A 23,458-nucleotide genomic window follows, 5' to 3' on the forward strand; every position below is an offset into this window, starting at 1 on the left:
CCTGTCCTGTATATATACACTGCACAGTAACACTCCTCCTGTCCTGTATATATACACTGCACAGTACCACTCCTCCTGCCCTGTATATATACACTGCACAGTACCACTCCTCCTGTCCTGTATATACACTGCACAGTACCACTCCTCCTGTCCTGTGTATATACACTGCACAGTACCACTCCTCCTGTATATATACACTGCACAGTACCACTCCTCCTGTATATATACACTGCACAGTACCACTCCTCCTGTCCTGTATATATACACTGCACAGTAACACTCCTCCTGTCCTGTATATATACACTGCACAGTACCACTCCTCCTGTCCTGTATATATACACTGCACAGTACCACTCCTCCTGCCCTGTATATATTCACTGCACAGTACCACTCCTCCTGTCCTGTATATACACTGCACAGTACCACTCCTCCTGTCCTGTGTATATACACTGCACAGTACCACTCCTCCTGTATATATACACTGCACAGTACCACTCCTCCTGTATATATACACTGCACAGTACCACTCCTCCTGTCCTGTGTATATACACTGCACAGTACCACTCCTCCTGTCCTGTATATACACACTGCACAGTACCACTCCTCCTGTCCTGTATATATACACTGCACAGTACCACTCCTCCTGTATATATACACTGCACAGTACCACTCCTCCTGTATATATACACTGCACAGTACCACTCATCCTGTCCTGTATATATACACTACACAGTACCACTCCTCCTGTCCTGAATATATACACTGCACAGTACCACTCCTCCTGTCCTGTATATATACACTGCACAGTACCACTCCTCCTGTCCTGTATATATACACTGCACAGTACCACTCCTCCTGTCCTGTATATATACACTGCACAGTACCACTCCTCCTGTATATATACACTGCACAGTACCACTCCTCCTGTATATATACACTGCACAGTACCACTCCTCCTGTCCTGTGTATACACTGCACAGTACCACTCCTCCTGTCCTGTATATATACACTGCACAGTACCACTCCTCCTGTCCTGTATATATACACTGCACAGTACCACTCCTCCTGTATATATACACTGCACAGTACCACTCCTCCTGTCCTGTATATATACACTGCACAGTACCACTCCTCCTGTCCTGTATATATACACTGCACAGTACCGCTCCTCCTGTATATATACACTGCACAGTACCACCCCTCCTGTATATATACACTTCACAGTACCACTCCTCCTGTCCTGTATATATACACTGCACAGTACCACTCCTCCTGTGTATATACACTGCACAGTACCACTCCTCCTGTGTATATATACACTGCACAGTACCACTCCTCCTGTCCTGTATATATACACTGCACAGTACCACTCCTCCTGTGTATATACACTGCACAGTACCACTACTCCTGTATATATACACTTCACAGTACCACTCCTCCTGTGTATATACACTGAACAGTACCACTCCTCCTGTGTATATACACTGCACAGTACCACTCCTCCTGTATATAAACACTGCACAGTACAACTCCTCCTGTATATATACACTGCACAGTACCACTCCTCCTGTATATATACACTGCACAGTACCACTCCTCCTGTGTATATACACTGCACAGTACCTCTCCCCTGTATATATACACTGCACAGTACCACTCCTCCTGTATATATACACTGCACAGTACCCTCCTCCTGTATATATACACTGCACAGTACCACTCCTCCTGTATATATACACTGCACAGTACCACTCCTCCTGTATATATACACTGCACAGTACCACTCCTCCTGTATATACACACTGCACAGTACCACTCCTCCTGTCCTGTATATATACACGGTACAGTACCACTCCTCCTGTCCTGTATATATACACGGTACAGTACCACTCCTCCTGTGTATATACACTGCACAGTACCACTCCTCCTGTCCTGTATATATACACTGCACAGTACCACTCATCCTGTCCTGTATATATGCACTGCACAGTACCGCTCCTCCTGTCCTGTATATATACACTGCACAGTACCACTCCTCCTGTCCTGTATATATACACTGCACAGTACCACTCATCCTGTCCTGTATATATGCACTGCACAGTACCGCTCCTCCTGTCCTGTATATATACACTGCACAGTACCGCTCCTCCTGTCCTGTATATATACACTGCACAGTACCACTCCTCCTGTATATATACACTGCACAGTACCACTCCTCCTCTCCTGTATATATAAACTGCACAGTACCACTCCTCCTGTCCTGTATATATACACTGCACAGTACCACTCCTCCTGTCCTGTATATATACACTGCACAGTACCACTCCTCCTGTCCTGTATATATACACTGCACAGTACCACTCCTCCTGTCCTGTATATATACACTGCACAGTACCACTCCTCCTGTCCTGTGTATACACTGCACAGTACCACTCCTCCTGTCCTGTGTATACACTGCACAGTACCACTCCTCCTGTATATATACACTGTACAGTACCACTCCTCCTGTCCTGTGTATACACTGCACAGTACCACTCCTCCTGTATATATACACTGCACAGTACCACTCCTCCTGTATATATACACTGCACAGTACCACTCCTCCTGTATATATATACACTGCACAGTACCACTCCTCCTGTCCTGTATATATACACTGCACAGTACCACTCCTCCTGTCCTGTATATGTACACTGTACAGTACCACTCCTCCTGTGTATATATACACTGCACAGTACCACTCCTCCTGTCCTGTATATATACACTGCACAGTACCACTCCTCCTGTCCTGTATATATACACTGCACAGTACCACTCCTCCTGTGTATATACACTGCACAGTACCACTCCTCCTGTCCTGTATATATACACTGCACAGTACCACTCCTCCTGTCCTGTATATATGCACTGCACAGTACCGCTCCTCCTGTCCTGTATATATACACTGCACAGTACCGCTCCTCCTGTCCTGTATACTGTATATACACTGCACAGTACCACTCCTGTATATATACACTGCACAGTACCACTCCTCCTCTCCTGTATATATAAACTGCACAGTACCACTCCTCCTGTCCTGTATATATACACTGCACAGTACCACTCCTCCTGTCCTGTGTATACACTGCACAGTACCACTCCTCCTGTATATATACACTGCACAGTACCACTCCTCCTGTGCTGTATATATACACTGCACAGTACCACTCCTCCTGTCCTGTGTATACACTGCACAGTACCACTCCTCCTGTCCTGTGTATACACTGCACAGTACCACTCCTCCTGTATATATACACTGTACAGTACCACTCCTCCTGTGTATATACACTGCACAGTACCACTCCTCCTGTCCTGTATATATACACTGCACAGTACCACTCATCCTGTCCTGTATATATGCACTGCACAGTACCGCTCCTCCTGTCCTGTATATATACACTGCACAGTACCGCTCCTCCTGTCCTGTATACTGTATATACACTGCACAGTACCACTCCTGTATATATACACTGCACAGTACCACTCCTCCTCTCCTGTATATATAAACTGCACAGTACCACTCCTCCTGTCCTGTATATATACACTGCACAGTACCACTCCTCCTGTCCTGTGTATACACTGCACAGTACCACTCCTCCTGTATATATACACTGCACAGTACCACTCCTCCTGTGCTGTATATATACACTGCACAGTACCACTCCTCCTGTCCTGTGTATACACTGCACAGTACCACTCCTCCTGTCCTGTGTATACACTGCACAGTACCACTCCTCCTGTATATATACACTGTACAGTACCACTCCTCCTGTCCTGTGTATACACTGCACAGTACCACTCCTCCTGTATATATACACTGCACAGTACCACTCCTCCTGTATATATACACTGCACAGTACCACTCCTCCTGTATATATATACACTGCACAGTACCACTCCTCCTGTCCTGTATATATACACTGCACAGTACCACTCCTCCTGTCCTGTATATATACACTGCACAGTACCACTCCTCCTGTCCTGTATGTATACACTGCACAGTACCACTCCTCCTGTCCTGTATATACACTGCACAGTACCACTCCTCCTGTCCTGTATATATACACTGCACAGTACCACTCCTCCTGTGCTGTATATATACACTGCACAGTACCACTCCTCCTGTATATATAATATACACTGCACAGTACCACTCCTCCTGTTCTGTATATATACACTGCACAGTACCACTCCTCCTGTCCTGTATGTATACACTGCACAGTACCACTCCTCCTGTCCTGTATATACACTGCACAGTACCACTCCTCCTGTCCTGTATATATACACTGCACGGTACCACCTCTCCTGTCCTGTATATATACACTGCACAGTACCACTCCTCCTGTCCTGTATATATACACTGCACAGTACCACTCCTCCTGTCCTGTATATATACACTGCACAGTACCACTCCTCCTGTCCTGTATATATACACTGCACGGTACCACCTCTCCTGTCCTGTATATATACACTGCACAGTACCACTCCTCCTGTCCTGTATATATACACTGCACAGTACCACTCCTCCTGTCCTGTGTATATACTGCACAGTACCACTCCTCCTGTCCTGTGTATATACTGCACAGTACCACTCCTCCTGTCCTGTGTATACACTGCACAGTACCACTCCTCCTGTCCTGTATATATACACTGCACAGTACCACTCCTCCTGTATATATACACTGCACAGTACCACTCCTCCTGTCCTGTATATATACACTGCACAGTACCACTCCTCCTGTCCTGTATATATACACTGCACAGTACCACTCCTCCTGTCCTGTGTATACACTGCACAGTACCACTCCTCCTGTCATGTATATATACACTGCACAGTACCACTCCTCCTGTCCTGTGTATACACTGCACAGTACCACTCCTCCTGTCCTGTATATATACACTGCACAGTACCACTCCTCCTGTATATATACACTGCACAGTACCACTCCTCCTGTCCTGTATATATACACTGCACAGTACCACTCCTCCTGTCCTGTATATATACACTGCACAGTACCACTCCTCCTGTCCTGTATATATACACTGCACAGTACCACTCCTCCTGTCCTGTGTATACACTGCACAGTACCACTCCTCCTGTCCTGTGTATACACTGCACAGTACCACTCCTCCTGTCATGTATATATACACTGCACAGTACCACTCCTCCTGTCCTGTGTATACACTGCACAGTACCACTCCTCCTGTCCTGTATATATACACTGCACAGTACCACTCCTCCTGTATATATACACTGCACAGTACCACTCCTCCTGTCCTGTATATATACACTGCACAGTACCACTCCTCCTGTCCTGTATATATACACTGCACAGTACCACTCCTCCTGTCCTGTATATATACACTGCACAGTACCACTCCTCCTGTATATATACACTGCACAGTACCACTCCTCCTGTATATATACACTGCACAGTACCACTCCTCCTGTATATATACACTGCACAGTACCACTCCTCCTGTCCTGTATATATACACTGCACAGTACCACTCCTCCTGTCCTGTATATATACACTGCACAGTACCACTCCTCCTGTCCTGTATATATACACTGCACAGTACCACTCCTCCTGTATATATACACTGCACAGTACCACTCCTCCTGTCCTGTATATATACACTGCACAGTACCACTCCTCCTGTCCTGTGTATACACTGCACAGTACCACTCCTCCTGTCCTGTGTATACACTGCACAGTACCACTCCTCCTGTCCTGTATATATACACTGCACAGTACCACTCCTCCTGTCCTGTGTAAGGACCCTGTGAGGACCCTGTGTGTCATGTCTTGTTGGTGGTCGTCCTCTTCTCCGTTCCTGTCCTTCCTCCCCCTCTCCTCCTGTCAGTGCTTCTTTCTCTGGCCCTCACCCCCTCTCGCTCCTCCTTCCCTCCTCTCCTTCTATTTCCTGTCATTCTTTATTTTTCTCCTTTTTCTGGAGCTCATCCAGAGGCAAGAAAAACAGAAGAGCCGAGTGCGAAGTGCCGAGTGCGACTCCTCCGAGTGGCCACTCGCTTGTCCTTCTCCTCCAGACCTCCAGCCTGGTCCTCCTCGAGTTGTCTTTCTCCTCTACTCTTTACTATCGGGGGGATCATCACCCCCATCCTCCTCCTGGCACAGTGGACTCTTCTTCTGGCCCTCTAGGACGGGGTCCGAACATCCCTGTAACCTTCCATTGTCCGCATCGGCGGCGGTGCAGCAGAACCACACAATATGGCCGCTCTCTGGTCAACGCCGGCTCGCCATCTCACAATTACGTGACAAGTTTTGGATAAGTCTCACATTTTTTATTTTTTTCTTGGATTGATTTTTGGATTTTCTTTCCTAGTCGCGGCCCCTCCAGTCTCTGTTACATGGGCGACGGACGGCGGCCCTCCCGAAGGTTGTCTTCTCTCCGCGGAGGTTCGGAAGGAATGATTCACATTTCTCAAGAAAATTTCGATTTTTGAAAATGTTCTTTTTAAATATTAAATTAGAGTTTTTCTCGGCCGTTGGCGAGATGTAGAGGGGGCGTCAGTCGGGGTCTTCTAGGGCTTAATTTAGTATTTGGAAGCAGGAGGGCGCGCAGTGGGTGCGACCATAGAATGAGGTGGGAATAAGGGGACGGAGCGACATCGATGTCTCGCTGGAGCAAGAAAGGACCTGGCCGAGGAGCTCTGCTTCCGCTGCTACTCCTGGCGCTGGCACTAGGGGGCACCTCTCTTGTCCTAGCATCTCTGAATCTACTCCTGACCACCACCTCCTGGGGCCACAACCTGTGCCACGGACGGGCCCAGCACCAGCGGGTAAGGGCATCTATCACCTGACAGGTCATCTGTCCCCGCCCCCGAGGAGCCCACAGCACACAACGCAGGTATCCGACTCCTCCTGTACCACACAGACTGTATCACACAGGAGAGGATTAGATACACGGATCAGATCAGCACACAGGAGAGGATTAGATACACGGATCAGATCAGCACACAGGAGAGGATTAGATACACGGCTCAGCAGTCAGTATCACACAGGAGAGGATTAGATACACAGCTCAGCAGACAGTATCACACAGGAGAGGATTAGATACACAACTCAGCAGTCAGTATCAAACGGGATATGATTAGATACACGGCTCAGCACACAGGAGAGGATTAGATACACAGATCAGATCAGCACACAGGATAGGATTAGATACACTGCTCAGCAGACAGTATCACACAGGATAGGATTAGATACACCGCTCAGCAGACAGTATCACACAGGATAGGATTAGATACACAGTTCAGCAGTCAGTATCACACAGGATAGGATTAGATACACGGCTCAGCAGTCAGTATCACCCAGGAGAGGATTAGATACATGGCTCAGCAGTCAGTATCACACAGGATAGGATTAGATACAGAGCTCAGCAGTCAGTATCACACAGGACAGGATTAGATACACGGCTCAGCAGTCAGTATCACACAGGATAGGATTAGATACACGTCTCAGCAGTCAGTATCACACAGGAGAGGATTAGATACACGGCTCAGCAGTCAGTATCACACAGGATAGGATTAGATACACGGCTCAGAAGTAAGTATCACACAGGATAGGATTAGATACACGGCTCAGCAGTCAGTATCACACAGGATAGGAATCGATACACGGCTCAGCAGTCAGTATCACACAGGATAGGATTAGATACACGGCTCAGCAGTCAGTATCACACAGGGTAGGATTAGATACACGGCTCAGCAGTCAGTATCACACAGGAGAGGATTAGATACACGGCTCAGCAGTCAGTATCACACAGGATAGGATTAGATACACGTCTGAGCAGTCAGTATCACACAGGAGAGGATTAGATACACGGCTCAGCAGTCAGTATCACACAGGATAGGATTAGATACACGGCTCAGCAGTCAGTATCACACAGGATAGGATTAGATACACGGCTCAGCAGTCAGTATCACACAGGATAGGAATAGATACACGGCTCAGCAGTCAGTATCACACAGGATAGGATTAGATACACGGCTCAGCAGTCAGTATCACACAGGATAGGATTAGATACACGGCTCAGCAGTCAGTATCACACAGGATAGGATTAGATACACGGCTCAGCAGACAGTATCACACAGGATAGGATTAGATACACGTCTCAGCAGTCAGTATCACACAGGAGAGGATTAGATACACGGCTCAGAAGTAAGTATCACACAGGATAGGATTAGATACACGGCTCAGCAGTCAGTATCACACAGGATAGGATTAGATACACGGCTCAGCAGTCAGTATCACACAGGATAGGATTAGATACACGGCTCAGCAGACAGTATCACACAGGAGAGGATTAGATACACGGCTCAGCATTCAGTATCACACAGGATAGGATTAGATACACGGCTCAGCAGTCAGTATCACACAGGATAGGATTAGATACACGGCTCAGCAGACAGTATCACACAGGATAGGATTAGATACACGTCTCAGCAGTCAGTATCACACTGGATAGGATTAGATACACGGCTCAGCAGACAGTATCACACAGGATAGGATTAGGTACACGGCTCAGCAGTCAGTATCACACAGGATAGGATTAGATACACGGCTCAGCAGACAGTATCACACAGGATAGGATTAGATACACGGCTCAGCAGTCAGTATCACACAGGATAGGATTAGATCCACGGCTCAGCAATCAGTATCACACAGGATAGGATTAGATACACGGCTCAGCAGACAGTATCACACAGGATAGGATTAGATACACGGCTCAGCAGACAGTATCACACAGGAGAGGATTAGATACACGGCTCAGCAGACAGTATCACACAGGATAGGATTAGATACACGAATAGCAGTCAGTATCACACAGGATAGGATTAGATACACGGCTCAGCAGTCAGTATCACACAGGATAGGAATAGATACACGGCTCAGCAGACAGTATCACACAGGATAGCATTAGATACACGAATAGCAGTCAGTATCACACAGGATAGGATTAGATACACGGCTCAGCAGTCAGTATCACACAGGATAGGATTAGATACACGGCTCAGCAGTCAGTATCACACAGGATAGGATTAGATACACGGCTCAGCAGACAGTATCACACAGGATAGGATTAGATACACGAATAGCAGTCAGTATCACACAGGATAGGATTAGATACACAGCTGAGCAGTCAGTATCACACAGGAGAGGATTAGATACAAGGCTCAGCAGACAGTATCACACTGGATAGGATTAGATACACGGCTCAGCAGTCAGTATCACACAGGATAGGATTAGATACACGGCTCAGCAGTCAGTATCACACTGGATAGGATTAGATACACGGCTCAGCAGACAGTATCACACAGGGTAGGATTAGATACACAGCTCAGCAGTCAGTATCACACAGGAGAGGATTAGATACACGGCTCAGCAGTCAGTATCACACAGGAGAGGATTAGATACACGGCTCAGCAGACAGTATCACACAGGATAGGATTAGATACACGGCTCAGCAGTCAGTATCACACAGGATAGGATTAGATACACGGCTCAGCAGTCAGTATCACACAGGAGAGGATTAGATACACGGCTCAGCAGTCAGTATCACACAGGATGGGATTAGATACACGGCTCAGCAGTCAGTATCACACAGGATAGGATTAGATACACGGCTCAGCAGTCAGTATCACACAGGAGAGGATTAGATACACGGCTCAGCAGTCAGTATCACACAGGAGAGGATTAGATACACGGCTCAGCAGACAGTATCACACAGGATAGGATTAGATACACGGCTCAGCAGACATTGTCTCAATCGTTTCTATGGTGACTGTCATCATCATGTGCTTTAGACTTCTCTGATTCATGTGTGTGATACATTTATTTCCTCAGCTGTTGGCCATTAAAAAACAATAACTGTACAGAGCTGTAATAATATTAAAGTGACAGGAAGCAGCACCTCGTGTCCGCACAACATCACAGGACAGAGATTATGTATGAGCTCAGGACATAAACACATCATCGAGAGAACAAGATGCCAGGTTACAATCACATCAGCAAGAGAGTCCATGTTTCATGTTCTGCCTTCTGGACCGTGCAGATTCATAGTGTTAGGATTGTAGTGAATAGGAGCTGTAAGTAGTGAGCTCCCCCTAGTGGTGGCTGTATAAATCTGTATGTAGTGAGCTCCCCCTAGTGGTGGCTATATAAATCTGTACCTAGTGAGCTCCCCCTAGTGGAGGCTGTATAAATCTGTATGTAGTGAGCTCTTCCTAGTAGTGGCTGTATAAATCTGTATGTAGTGAGCTCTTCCTAGTGGTGGCTGTATAAATCTGTATGCAGTGAGCTACAATCAATCAGCGACGGGCACAGTATCGACGTAGATGTCATAATGGTTGCCATGGCGACGATGATGTCATAAAGGTTGCCTCGACCAATCAGCGACGGGCACAGTCTGCCGCGAATTCTGGAATCATCATTGCCCATATACTACGGGGACATGCATATTCTAGAATACCCGATGCATTAGAATCGGGCCACAGTCTAGTATATATATATATATATATGTCATTGAGACACATATATATATTTATATTTTATACAGCGCTAGATAGCAGAATAGCCGGTAATTCAATTGCCGGCTTTTGCTATCTCCTTCCCAAACCCGACAGGATATGAGACATGGTTACATACAGTAAACCTTTTCATATCCCTTTTTTTTTTTTTTGCATATTCCTCACTACTAATGTTAATAGAGTGTGTGTGCAAAATTTGGGGGCTCTAGCTGTTAAAATAAAGGGTTAAATCACGAAAAAACTGGCGTGGGCTCCCGTGCAATTTTCTCCGCCAGAGTGGTAAAGCCAGTGACTGAGGGCAGATATTAATAGCCTAGAGAGGGTCCATGGTTATTGGCCCCCCCTGGCTAAAAACATCTGCCCCCAGCCACCCCAGAAAAGGCACATCTGTAAGATGCGCCTATTCTGGCACTTGGCCACTCTCTTCCCACTCCCCTGTAGTGGTGGGATATGGGGTAATAAGGGGTTAATGTCACCTTGCTATTGTAAGGTGACATTAAGCCTGGTTAATAACGGAGAGGCGTCAATTATGGCACCTATCCATTATTAATCCAATAGTACGAAATGGTAAATAAAGCAAACACACACACACACACATTAGTAAAAAAGTATTTTATTGAAATAAAGACGGTGTTGTAGTAGTTTATTATACTCTCAATCCAAATGACAACCCTCGTTCTGTAAAAAAGGAAAAGTAAAAAAACAATATCCCATACCTTTCCGGAGCTCAGTCACGTCCCACGATGTAAATCCATCCGAAGGGATTAAATAATTTTACGAGCAGGAGCCTGCTAATGCAGCCACCCCTGCCTGTAAAAAGTGGGGAATGAATGGGAAGCAGGGGAACGTATCTACCTAGACTTGCGGTACTGCGCCCCCTGCTGGCATAACCTCATATGAACTCTAGCGTGAGAAAATATTCAGAAAAATTCCCACTCTAGAGTTCATACGAGTTTATACCAGCAGGGGGCGCAGCACCGCAAGTCTAGGTAGATACGTTCCCCTGCTTCCCATTCATTTTCCAGTTTTTACAGGCAGGGGTGACAGCTGCATTAGCAGGCTCCTGGCTGTAAAATTATTTAACCCCTTCAGATGGATTTACATTGTGGGATATGACTGTAATGGCGGAAAGGTATGTGATAGTGTTGTTTTTTTATTTTTCCTTTTTTTACAGAACGAGCCAGAACGGGTTTAGTTTTTGTTGCCTCAGCTGCATGATTTCTAGCTGATAGACAGCTTGAATACATGTGGGGATTCCCTAGCAACCAGGCAACCCCCACATGTACTTAGGCTGGGTAGCAGCCGCAAATCATGCAGCTGCGTCAATAAAAACTAAATCTCTGAGCAGTTACAAATACTCAGAGACCACCCGAGCAACAAGTATACTCGCTCATCACTAGTAGTGAGCTCACCCTAGCAGTGGCTGTATATAAATGTATATGTACTGAGAGCCCTCTAGTGATGGCTGTATAACTCTGTATGTAGTGAGCTCCCCTAGTGGTGCCTATATAAATCTGTATGTAGTGAGCTCCCCCTAGTGGTGGCTGTATAAATCTGTATGTAGTGAGCTCCCCCTAGTGGTGGCTGTATAAATCTGTATGTAGCGAGCTCCCCCTAGTGGTGCCTGTATAACTCTGTATGTAGCGAGCGCCTCCTAGTGGTGACTGTATAACTCTGTATGTAGTGAGCTCCCCCTAGTGGTGACTGTATAACTCTGTATGTAGTGAACTCTTTTATTATAAAAATACAAAACTTACAATAAATAGCAAAAATCAAAACCCCAGCAAAAGGAACTGTCCGAGTCCAACATTACCCCCCCCCCCAGTCCAAAGCAAAGTCCGAGTCCAGCATAACTGCCCCCAGTCAAAGCAACCCTGCAAAAGAAAACAAACTGCCTTCTTCTTTCTCAGAGAAACTTCCTCCATCTTTCTTTCTTATGCTGTTTTCTGTCCTTTACTTGACTTTTCAGCTTTTGATTCCTCCAGATCTCCTCCTCCCCAGGTTACCTCACCCAAGGAGAGAAGAAACATTTTATTAATACACACGCACATACACACTTCATACCAAACCTGACAAAGAAAACTCTGGTCCATTGCCCAGAAAGAAACATTATAGCCACCTGGCTTAAACACATCTATCTAAATCACACAACATTTTTTTTTTTTTTTTTATTTATTTTATTTTTTTATTTCATTTTTTTAATTTTCTTATTTTTTTTTCATTATTTTTTTTACACAGCAAATACAACTATAAACAACCTACCACCAACCCCCCCCCCCCCACACACACAACACAAAAATAAGCTCACCTAGGAACATATATCCTCTTGCTTACAAGATGGGTGCATTAACCCTGTAAGCCACAGAATCATCACTGTACAATATAATGCTACATAACTCTATATACAACACTTACCCAGAGCCAGGATTGGTGCCTGTAAGCCCTATATCAATAATTCACTTCTGCAAAACAAAAATCTGATAGTGAAAAGCCCCAGCCCGCCACCGGGAAACCGGAGATGACAGGCTTCTACCCTAAGGGTATGTGCACACGTTGCGGATTTCTTGCAGAAAATTCCTGAAGAAAACCGGAAATTTTCTGCAAGAAATCCGCATTTTTTTTTTTGCGTTTTTTTTCCGTTTTTTTCGCGTTTTTTTAGCATTCTGCAAGCGTAATTAGCTTGCAGAATGCTAAAGTTTTCCCTGCGATCTGTAGCATCGCTTGGAAAACTGACTGACAGGTTGGTCACACTTGTCAAACATAGCGTTTGACAAGTGTGACCAACTTTTTACTATAGATGCAGCTTATGCAGCATCTATAGTAAAAGATAGAACGTTTAAAAATAATAAAAAAAATAAAAAAATGCTTATACTCACCCAGACATCTCACCGGCGTCCGTTCCGTATAGCTGGTCTGTGCGCACAGGACCTCCCGTGACGTCACGGTCACGTGAGCGGTCACATGACCGCTCACGACCAATCACAGGACAGTGACGTCATTCGGCGAGGTCCTTCAGCGCACACCAGGTACAGAAACCGAACGGCAGCGTGCGAGGAGGCGGCAAGACATCGAGGGTGAGTATAGGACTGTTTATTATTTTATTTCTTATTTTTTGACCACTTATATGGTGCCCAGTGCGTGGAGGAGAGTTTCCTCTCCTCCACCCTGGGTACCAACCGCACATAATCTGCTTACTTCCCGCATGGTGTGCACAGCCCCGTGCGGGAAGTAAGCAGATCAATGGACCCCTAGGTGTGCGGAATCCCTGCAATTCCGCATTTTTAATGAACATGTTGCTTTTTTTTCCGCTATGCGATTTTTTCGCGGAAAAAATCGCAACATTTGCACCAAAAATGCGGAATACCCTGTAAATAATAGGAGGCTTATGTAAGCGTTTTTTTTCGCGTTTTTATCACGTTTTTATAGCGAAAAAACGCGAAAAAAACGCTAACAATCCTGAACGTGTGCACATGGCCTTACAATCCTTACCCTACCAGCCGTCCCTACCTATCTAGACATCTGCCCCTATTTATCTGCCTACCTTTCCCTGTCTCTCCCTGCCTGACCCTACTACCCTACCTAATTCACCACGTGCCTACCTAACTGTCCCTATCCTGTCCCTAACTATCTACCTGTCCCTACTGAAGCTGTCTACCTGTCCCTATCATTTACCTGCTTATCTAAGCCCTAGGTACATTAAATGAGAACCCTCTCCAGAGAAGAGAGGCCCTCGCTGCACCTAGCCTGTCATGCTCCAGAGAGCGCACCTTCACCAGGCCACCCAGAATGTTCCTAACAACCTCGTCCCGGGGGAGGATTTTCTGCTGAGTTGACACTAAGCACCGTGCGTTCCACGTGTAAAACCTGAGAACTAAACTGACTAGAAATAAAGTGCCCCGATCTCGGCCACCCAGGGATCCGAATGCCCCATACGCCCACTCCGCATAGGAAAGGTGTGCCAGCCGAGGCCAGCTTATGGAAGCACCCACCCTGTTGTAGACCCCTGTATTAAAAGGACACTGAAGGACGTGCTCCATGCTTTCCAGCGTGTCACAACACCCCTCACGGGGACAACCCCCATCATCGGAGTTCCTACACTTCAGGTTGTCCCTTACATACAGTTTCCCATGGAAGCAGCGCCAAGCCAAGTCCCAAAACTTCAAGGGGACCCGTGTAGAATTCAATAACCTCATCCCACCCTCCAGATCCCGACTTGGGCAATCTTTGAGCACCAGAGGCTTCTGGAAATGGGTCAACAGGACCCTCCTGTCAAGGAATTTCCTCGACATGGTCCTGATCTCCCACATTCCCAGACCCCACCGGCGGATCACCTTCAGAACCGGGGTAGCGTAAGCCGGGAGATGCCCGTGCGGTGTGCGCAGGTCCTTCACTTGCCCTCCTGTCTCCCATTCCTGGAAGAAGGGTCGAAGCCATCCCCTGCAGGAGAATACCCACGGAGGAGCCCTCTCTGACCAGAGGTTGGCGATGTTAGTCTTGTCAAAAGTGTTTATTAGAAACACCACTGGGTTGACCATACCCAACCCTCCTAGTCTCCTTGTGCGATATGTGACCTCCCGCTTGACTAGGTTCAGCCTATTTCCCCATAACATCTGGAAAAACAGGCTGTAGACCCATGTCCAGAGCGGCCCTGGCAACATGCAGACACTGCCCAGGTATATTAACAAGGGTAGCAAAAACCCTTAACCAGGCTAACCCTTTCCCTCAGGGTCAAAGACCAACCCTTCCATTGGTCCACCTTCTGGGCGGCGATCTTAAGTCTGCCCTCCCAATTTTGCTGGGGGTAGTCCCTAGGGCCAAGTTCGATGCCTAGGATTTTTGCCGATGCCTAGGGCTCTGGAAGAGTGTCCGAGAGACCAAAACTAGGGTCTAAGCCTCCCAGCCAGAGACTCTCATACTTTTCCTGATTAATTCTGGACCCAGAAGCCTCCGAGTAGCGATCAACCTCAGACATGACCCACTCCGCCTCCTCACCCGAGGACATGAAAAGGGAGACATCATCGGCATACGCTACCACCCTCAGAGTGGCTTCCGGGGCCACCTGGTCCATCCTGACTCCCGCCAATGGCCGACGATCAATCCTCCTTAAAAGGGGATCTATCGCGAACACGTATAACAGCGGGCTCAATGGACAGCCCTGGCGGACCCCAGACCTAACCTCAAAAGGACGGCCAGACCAACCATTCATAAGCGGGAAAGTCTCTGCCCCCACGTACAAGATCTTTAGCCAATTTACAAACCCCCCAGGCAGACCATACCTCAGAAGGACGGACCAGATGTAATCGTGGTTAACCCAATCAAAAGCCTTCGCCTGGTCTAAAGACAGCAAGTACCCCTTCCAGTGACCTGCCCTGCCCTGTTCCACTGCCTCTCGGACACCGAAAACAGCACTAAACGTACTGCGGCCTGGAATAGAGCAGTGCTGGGCCCCCGAAAGGAGCCGGGGTGCAAACTTCACCAGCCGTTTGAACAGCACCTTTGCCAGAACCTTCCGGTCCGTATTGAGCGCTATGGGACGCCAATTCTCAATACGGGACGAGTCCTTACCCTTTGACAGGATAATCAGGGCCGACTGCCTCATTGACTGGGAAAGAGCGCCCGAGGAGACACACTCGTTAAACACCTCAGTCAAGAGAGGGACCAAGGAGTCCCTAAAGGTCTTATAAAACTCGGATGTTAAGCCATCCGGACCTGGCGATTTCTTAGGCCGAAGCCCATCAATGGCCAGTCGCACTTCCTCTTCCCTGATTGGTTCTGTCAAAATGTGAAGCGAGGGGTCACCCCCTGGCTCAGGGATGGCCTTGGCCAGGAAAGCCGACATCACGTTCCGATCCAGATCCCTCTTCCCCAAGAGGTGTGAGTAGAAAGATCTGATCACTTCCAGGATCCCTGATTTGGATCTGTTCAGGGAACCCGTATCGTCGACCAAACCTGTCACCACCTTACAGCTCACTGACATCTTACAGTTTCTGTAGGGGTCAGGCGAGCGGTACCTCCCGAAATCCCTCTCAAAAACCAAAGATGTGTGCCTATCGTACTGACACCTCTTGAGTAAAGACTTCACTCTGGAGATCTCCTCACGGTCACCTCCAGCCGAGACGAGATGTTCGAGTTTCCTCCTCAGTTCCTGATACAGGCGGTACCTGCTCAGGCTCCTGAGGTTCGAGAGCTGTCAGAAGAAACTCGCAACCCGATCCTTGAACATCTCCCACCACTCTGACTTATCGCTACAGAGATCCAAAAGCGGTACCTGGCTCTGAAGAAAGTCCTCAAAGGATTGTCTTATCTCTGCTTCTTCCAAGAGGGATGAATTCAGCTTCCATAGTCCCCTTCCCATCCGAGGGGTTTCTGAAACATTCAGAGAAAAAGAAATCAGACAGTGATCGGAGAACTCCACCTCAACAACGGACACTGCTGAAGAGATGGCTTCCTCCTTTAAAAAAAAACCTGTCTATCCTAGACCTACAATTACCTCTATGAAAGGTGAAACTACAGTGACCTGGGGTGTGCCGGATGTGGACATCCACCAGGCGAGCGTCACTAGCTATGCTATTAAGAGTATTACTATTATAAGCCAGCCGGTCAATGGAGCCTCCCCTATCACGAAGCCTTGGGACAGTGTTAAAGTCACCTCCAAAGACCACCTGCCGACTCGTAAAAAGATAGGGCTTAATCTTCAGGAAGAGACATTTACGGTCCCACTGACTGCGGACCATAGATGTTAATGAGCCGAAGCTCCTGTCCCCTCATGAAGACGTCTAAGACCAGGCACCTCCCCATTTCTACCTCGATAACTCTCCGGCATTCAACCGATGCAGTCTTAAAAATGACTGCCACCCCACTACATGGCTCGGCCGCAAGAGACCAGTATGAAGACCCGCACCTCCACTCGCTCTCCGCCTTGCGTATGGCCCCCATATCTGTAAGCCTGGTCTCCTGCAAAAACAAAATTTCAGCCTTAAATCGGGTGAGAAAATCAAAGGCCGCAAATCTAGCCGCATCAGACTTTATACTAGCGACATTAATGGTTGCTAGAGTCAACGGGGTGGGTGCCGCCATCATGAGTGATCAAGTTAGGCTGGTTTCACACTTGCGTTTTGATCTGCAGCGTTTTAAAAAAAACCGCAGGTGGTGAAAAAACGCATGTAAACGCGTGCAAACGCTGCGTTTTTTAGACGCATGCGTTTTTGCATGCAGAAAAAAAAACCGCGGCGTTTTGACGCGTTTACATGCGTTTTTTCCTGCGTTTGCGTTTTTGAAACGCATGCTGAGAAGTGTGTGACAGCTGCCAATCATCAAAATCAACTAGAAAACCCACTATTAATAGAATTAGCTAGGGTTAGGGTTAGGATCCCTAGGGTTAGGGGTAGCTTTTTATTAGAAGAATGTCCTGGTCACCAGGTCACTGATAAGCCACCCCCCACCAAGGTGATAAAGGGATCCTAACCCTACCCCTAGGGATCCAAACCCTAACCCTAACCCTACCCCTAACCCTAACCATAACCCTAGGGATCCAAACCCTAACCCTACCCTACCCCTACCCATAACCCTAGGGATCCAAACCCTAACCCTACCCCTAACCCTACCCCTAACCCTACCCATAACCCTAGGGATCCAAACCCTAACCCTAAGGGTTAGGATCCTAACCCTAACCCTAAGGGTTAGGGTTAGGATCCCTAGGGTTAGGGTTAGGATCCCTAGGGTTACTAGGGATCCTAACCTTAGGGTTAGGGTTAGGATCCCTAGTAACCCAAGCGTTAGGGTTAGGGTTAGGGTTTTCTTGTTTTTTCTTGTGTTTTCTTGTGTTTTTCTATAGAAACGCATGCGTTTAAAAACGCATGCAAACGCATGTGCTTAAAAACGCATGCGTTTACATAGACAGCAATACATTTTTTTGCCGCGAATAAACGCATGCTTTTTTTGCGGCAAAAAAACGCCGCTAGAAATTACTACAGGTTGCATTTCTGCAACTAAACGCACGCATAAAAAAACGCATGCGTTGCCAAAAACGCATCAAAACGCATGCAAAAAAATGCATGCATTTTTAATGTTAAGTATAGGAAAAAAACGCATGCGTTTTTTAGCGCTAAAACGCAGCGGAAAAAAACGCAAGTGTGAAACCAGCCTTAGATGGCCTTTTTCTTCCCCCCACCCATTTTCCTAGCCCGCTCATCTCCGGACGATGAAGCCCCCCCTCTTCTTTTCAGAGACAGAGGTATCCATCCCTCCATCTTTCTCATCCCCGGACCCAGGGTCGTCCCCACCACCTGAGGAAGACACACCCCCTGGAGAAGGGACTCCCCCCACTTCCCAAAGGTCCTCCCGATGTTACCTCCGGAACCTCACCCCCGACTCCCGTCTCAGCAGGGTCAAGGGCTTGGAACCGGTTGGAGAGGGGGATCAGAGGGGAGTCGGTGGGACCTTCCTTAGACACCTTGGTCAAGGAAGATTTTCCACCTTTTTTCTTCCTTTTTTTTTTACTTTTGGCACACTTGGTACCCTTGTCACTCATTTCTTTTGGCTGTTCCCCTCCATCCTCATCAAAACTTTCATATTGAGAGGCATCTGAGAGATCAGCCACTTCCTCATTCTCCATCTGTCTGATCTCCTCATTCACCGCTTCCTCCCCCGGGGCCTCAGTGACATGGGCCATCGCCTCGGAGGAGGGGGCAGCCATTACCCCAGTTTCCCTCAGCTCCTCCTGCCCCCTTCCCTCCTGACGCCTTGCCTGCCTCCGCTGGTAAGAGCGGCCCCTAACCCTGCCATTCCTCATCGGCCCCTCAGCTCCTCCCCCGCTGCCACCTCCAACCCCTGCGGAAGTTGCACCGCCAGGAACTTCCTCGGGGCTCCCCTCCGCCCGGCTGGCCATGGCATTAGAGAAGGAACGAGGGCAGCGGCTGAACAGTGACCTAGATCACCACACAGGTGACATCGAATGACACCACAGGATGCGGCGAGGTGACTCACCTCGCCACACAAGGCACATTTCTGCACCTTGCAGCCCGCGCTGAAGTGGCGAGGATCACCGCACCTATGGCATACCTTCGGCTGCCCCTGGTAGAAGACCAGAATCCGATCCCTTCCCAGGAAAGCCGAGGAAGGGATGTGGGTGACAGTGCCCCCTGAACGCTTCAACTTTACCATGAAGATCCAGCCTCCTGACCAGATACCAAAATCGTCCCGGTTCTTCCTAGGGACCTCCACAACCTCGCCGTACCGGCTCAACCAGGTCATTATGTCAACGCCAGAAAGAGACTCATTACATGTTAAAACGGTCACTTTCTTCGGCCCACTTTGGCGAGAAATTGCTTCTGCAGCGCCCCCTCCACCGCCGCAGGGCCGAGGGGTACCCGGTACCGGGCCTCTGAGTCTCTGCTTCTGGGGTTGTCACGGCGGCTAGGCCCCAGTCCGTGACCCTGCCGTGGGGGTGCACAGTAGAATGCAAGGTGTGGGTGTTGGTAGTGATGATAGCGATGTAGCGGTGCAGTTGTGGGGTGCAGGTCGCGATAAATAACGAGGACACCAGGTTGCAGTCTCTTTACCTCTTTACTGGAGATCTCTGAGTCCTCAGTCCAGAACACGGTTCACCAGGCTACGCAAGTCCAGCCGGTCCAATGGCACCTCCAGAGTCCTCCTCTCAGGTGGAAATCTGTGCCTTCCTACTAGCGCTATGTGTTGTAGTCCTTCCCTGCTGTGCTCACGGAAAGTGACCCCACAACGGTTGTGTCTGTTTCTTAAGTTCCCTCACAACTCGATTTGATGTTCCTCTGTAATCCACCCCTCCCTGTATTCAGGTTGGAATGGCACCCGTTTGTCAGGTAGGCCTGGAGTTCTTCCGGGACCCTAGAGACGCCCCTCTCCCGCAATTGCCCCCCAAGACTTCATAGGTGATATGTGGTAGACAGCCCGCCTGAGACCGACTGTCCTGCCGCTGTTTGGAGTATGGCTTGAAGCTGTATTCTAATCCACTCCCTCGGCGTTCCGGCCACCGGTATTGCGCCTCAGCAGGGTGCTGCCTCTTTCAACAAAACCCCTGCTGGTATTCTCCTTCTGCTTGATCTCGTTTCTCACTCAGCACAATCTGCCTCGCTTCTAGTCCTTTCTTGGGCACCGCCGCTAAGCTGAGCAGGCACGGTCCCGTTACGTTCTCTCAATGCCAAGCCTCTGCCAGGATCCCACCCCTGGCAGAGACCCTACAGTCTCTCCCTTCACAACACCCTCTGCCACAGGGTGTTGCTCTGTTCGATCCCGTCAGCGTTCTCTCTCTAACTTCCTGCCTGACCCCCAGTTTACCCACTATGGTGGGGAGTGGCCTAATGAATAGCACCCTTAGCTCCCCCCGGAGGCCCTGCTGTGAAACATATTGGTGTCTGTGATACCTGATTGGAGGAACTCCTTCAGTGCCATCGAACGTACCATGGCTCCCCTTAGTGGCAGAGCCACAGTACTGCAACGACCAGGACTCTGGGGCGCTGCACTCCCCCCTGGTTAAACACAGTACTCCGGGACTGGGAAGAAAAACAACAATACAGATTAGTAAACAGACATACAATTTTGTTGAGTGCAAAACAATAAGTATACTTGAACAGGCTTCCCTTTATGGGAGGTGAGGACACTTTTAACGTTACAAACATAGTCAACATTATAAATTACAGGCTATGCATAACTCCTGTTACCCAACCGGGTATTCTACTTAGTGCAAATTCTGGAACAATAAATTAACATTGCCTTTAAGAAACATACACTCTTAGTTTACCAAAGGCCTTCCTATAATCACATTACAGGGTAGGGTAACTTCACATTCTCCTACTTTGAACCTGCAGGACCGCCTGTCCCTATGGCACCAGACCTACTGCCTCTCCTTTCTTTTACAGGACCGCCCCGTTCAGCCAGGGCCTACTGCCTTTCGCTACTATACATAGTATAGACATAACATTCCTTTCGTTTAAAGAACTCTGAGCCAGCTCTACTCGGCTCCTTTAAGGACTCACTCTCTAACCCCTACGGGTTCGCTTTCTGTCCTTAGTAACAAAGTAACTTTCTATGGGGACGCAGGGTTTACCTTCTATCCTCACCTTCATCATTACTTCTTTACTTTCAACTATGCAGATCTCTACTTCTACCCCTGCGGGCTCTCTGCATCTTTTCCTTTCACAAAACATTATTTTCAGATTTCACAATTCAAACAATTTAAACACATATAACTTTTCATGTAAAACAGTTACATTCTTTTCAAAGCATCATCATATTACTGTTCTAAAACAGTATCGCTTTCAAGTTCAATTCCACGCATCCCCTTTAAGAGGGGACCAAGCCTTTCTGAGGTAGCTCGTCTTCTCAGCCCACCAGTCCACGCAAAGGCTCCGGAATGGCATCTTCGCAAAGTGTCTTAACTAAAACCAGTAGGAAAGGTATCTTCGCAAAGTGTCTTTTAACTAAAACCAGTAGGAGGCACCCTTAAGAAGGTGCAACTATTTACAAGGAAGTTCGAATCATGCACAGTCCATGATTTCACAGTTTGTGTAACTTTTGTGCAAAACTTCAAAGAAACAGCAGTAGTGACCCCGGGTCAACAAAGGGGTCACCTTTTAAAGTTTACCCTGGACGGGTTTTAGCAGCAAACAATCAGGAATAGTTAAAACAATAAAATAGCAACTATTTACATTTTCTGACAGCAATGTCTTACTGAGGTTCTGCGGAAGGTGATCTCTTATCCGGCCTCACCAGGCCAACAGATCGCACCGGTGAGCCAGGACGCCGTTCTGGTCCCAGTAAGGATAAGATTCCCCTCCGGGGGGTCCTCCTTGTCGACAGGTGCACACGTCCCTCTGGAGTGCGGCGAGGCTGGGCTCCTTGCAGTTCCGCGGGGCCGGGTTCTGCTGCCTTTCCTCCGGGACTATCCCCTTCTGGTGTCCCCGCAGCAGCCTGGAGGGCGATGCATCGCTGGACCCCTCGAGCGAACCAGCCCGTCTCACTGGCGTCCCTCTTCCACCTCGTATAGGTGACGGCATCTCCTGGCTCCAGGTCGCGATCAAACCCCCCGCGGCAAGGTTCCACCTCTTCTCGGTCTACCCGAACTTGTACTGGCTCTCCAATTTCTTGGATCACTCCTCTCCCATATCGGGGATTAAAGGCCACCACCACACCCCAGTGCGAGGTCGGAATCTCCGGCGCGCCAATCAAATCAATCTGCTCCGCCGGCTGGGGTCGGCTCCGCCAGGCGGCCATCAGACGCCGGAAGTGTTCGGCGTCCGGGATTATTTTCAGGTCCGGAGTCGGTAGCGTACCTTCAGACGCGGCCAGGTGGGACGGAGCGGGGGATACTGGGGACAAGCGGACCTCCGTTGGTTGACCCATCCGAGCAAGCACACGGGCATCCTCTTTCAGCCGGCGTGCTAACTGTCGGGCCTCGGCTGCAGCCGCGCACTCCGCGGACATCGGTACAGGGGGTCGTCCCATCTGTGGCCCTGCGAGGGTCAGACCCCGCAGTGTTGGTATCTCTGGGGCTACCCCAGGCTGCGCAGCCTCAGGCCGGGCCGGGTCAGCTCCGCATGGTGCTCCGGGTGTCGCCATCTTTTTCTCCTCTCCCGCGTCTTCTTCCCGCGGTCTCTTCCGTGGGCGGCCCCGTCCCCATGGTCTCCACCCTCCGACCAAGATCAGGAGGCGTACCTCAGCTGTTGACGGGCACGTCCTCAGGACACAGAAATACTTAGACTGGGCGGCCATTATTCTTCGCGCTCTCCAGCTTGTCTACGCCCACTCCACGCCCCTCTTCTCTTCCTGCGCTCTCCTCAGCGCTGCAATGGCGGCGGATTTTGGCGGCAAATGGCACAACACACAGTCCTC

At 48.5% G+C, this 23,458-nt stretch overlaps 1 protein-coding gene across 1 annotated transcript in view; it reads left to right on the plus strand.

Annotated features, from left to right (window-relative positions):
- Positions 1-5,839: 5,839 nt before the first annotated feature.
- LOC143774775 (uncharacterized) overlaps positions 5,840-23,458 on the plus strand; it is a 75,952-nt gene continuing 58,333 nt past the window's right edge. Inside the window, exon 1 of the mRNA XM_077262540.1 lies at positions 5,840-6,844. Within this exon, the coding sequence (XP_077118655.1) occupies positions 6,677-6,844 (168 nt within the window). The 5' untranslated portion in view covers positions 5,840-6,676. The remainder of the gene's footprint in view (positions 6,845-23,458) is intronic.

This window comes from Ranitomeya variabilis, chromosome 5 (genome assembly GCF_051348905.1).
Source record: "Ranitomeya variabilis isolate aRanVar5 chromosome 5, aRanVar5.hap1, whole genome shotgun sequence".
In the NCBI taxonomy this organism is placed as follows: Eukaryota; Metazoa; Chordata; class Amphibia; order Anura; family Dendrobatidae; genus Ranitomeya; species Ranitomeya variabilis.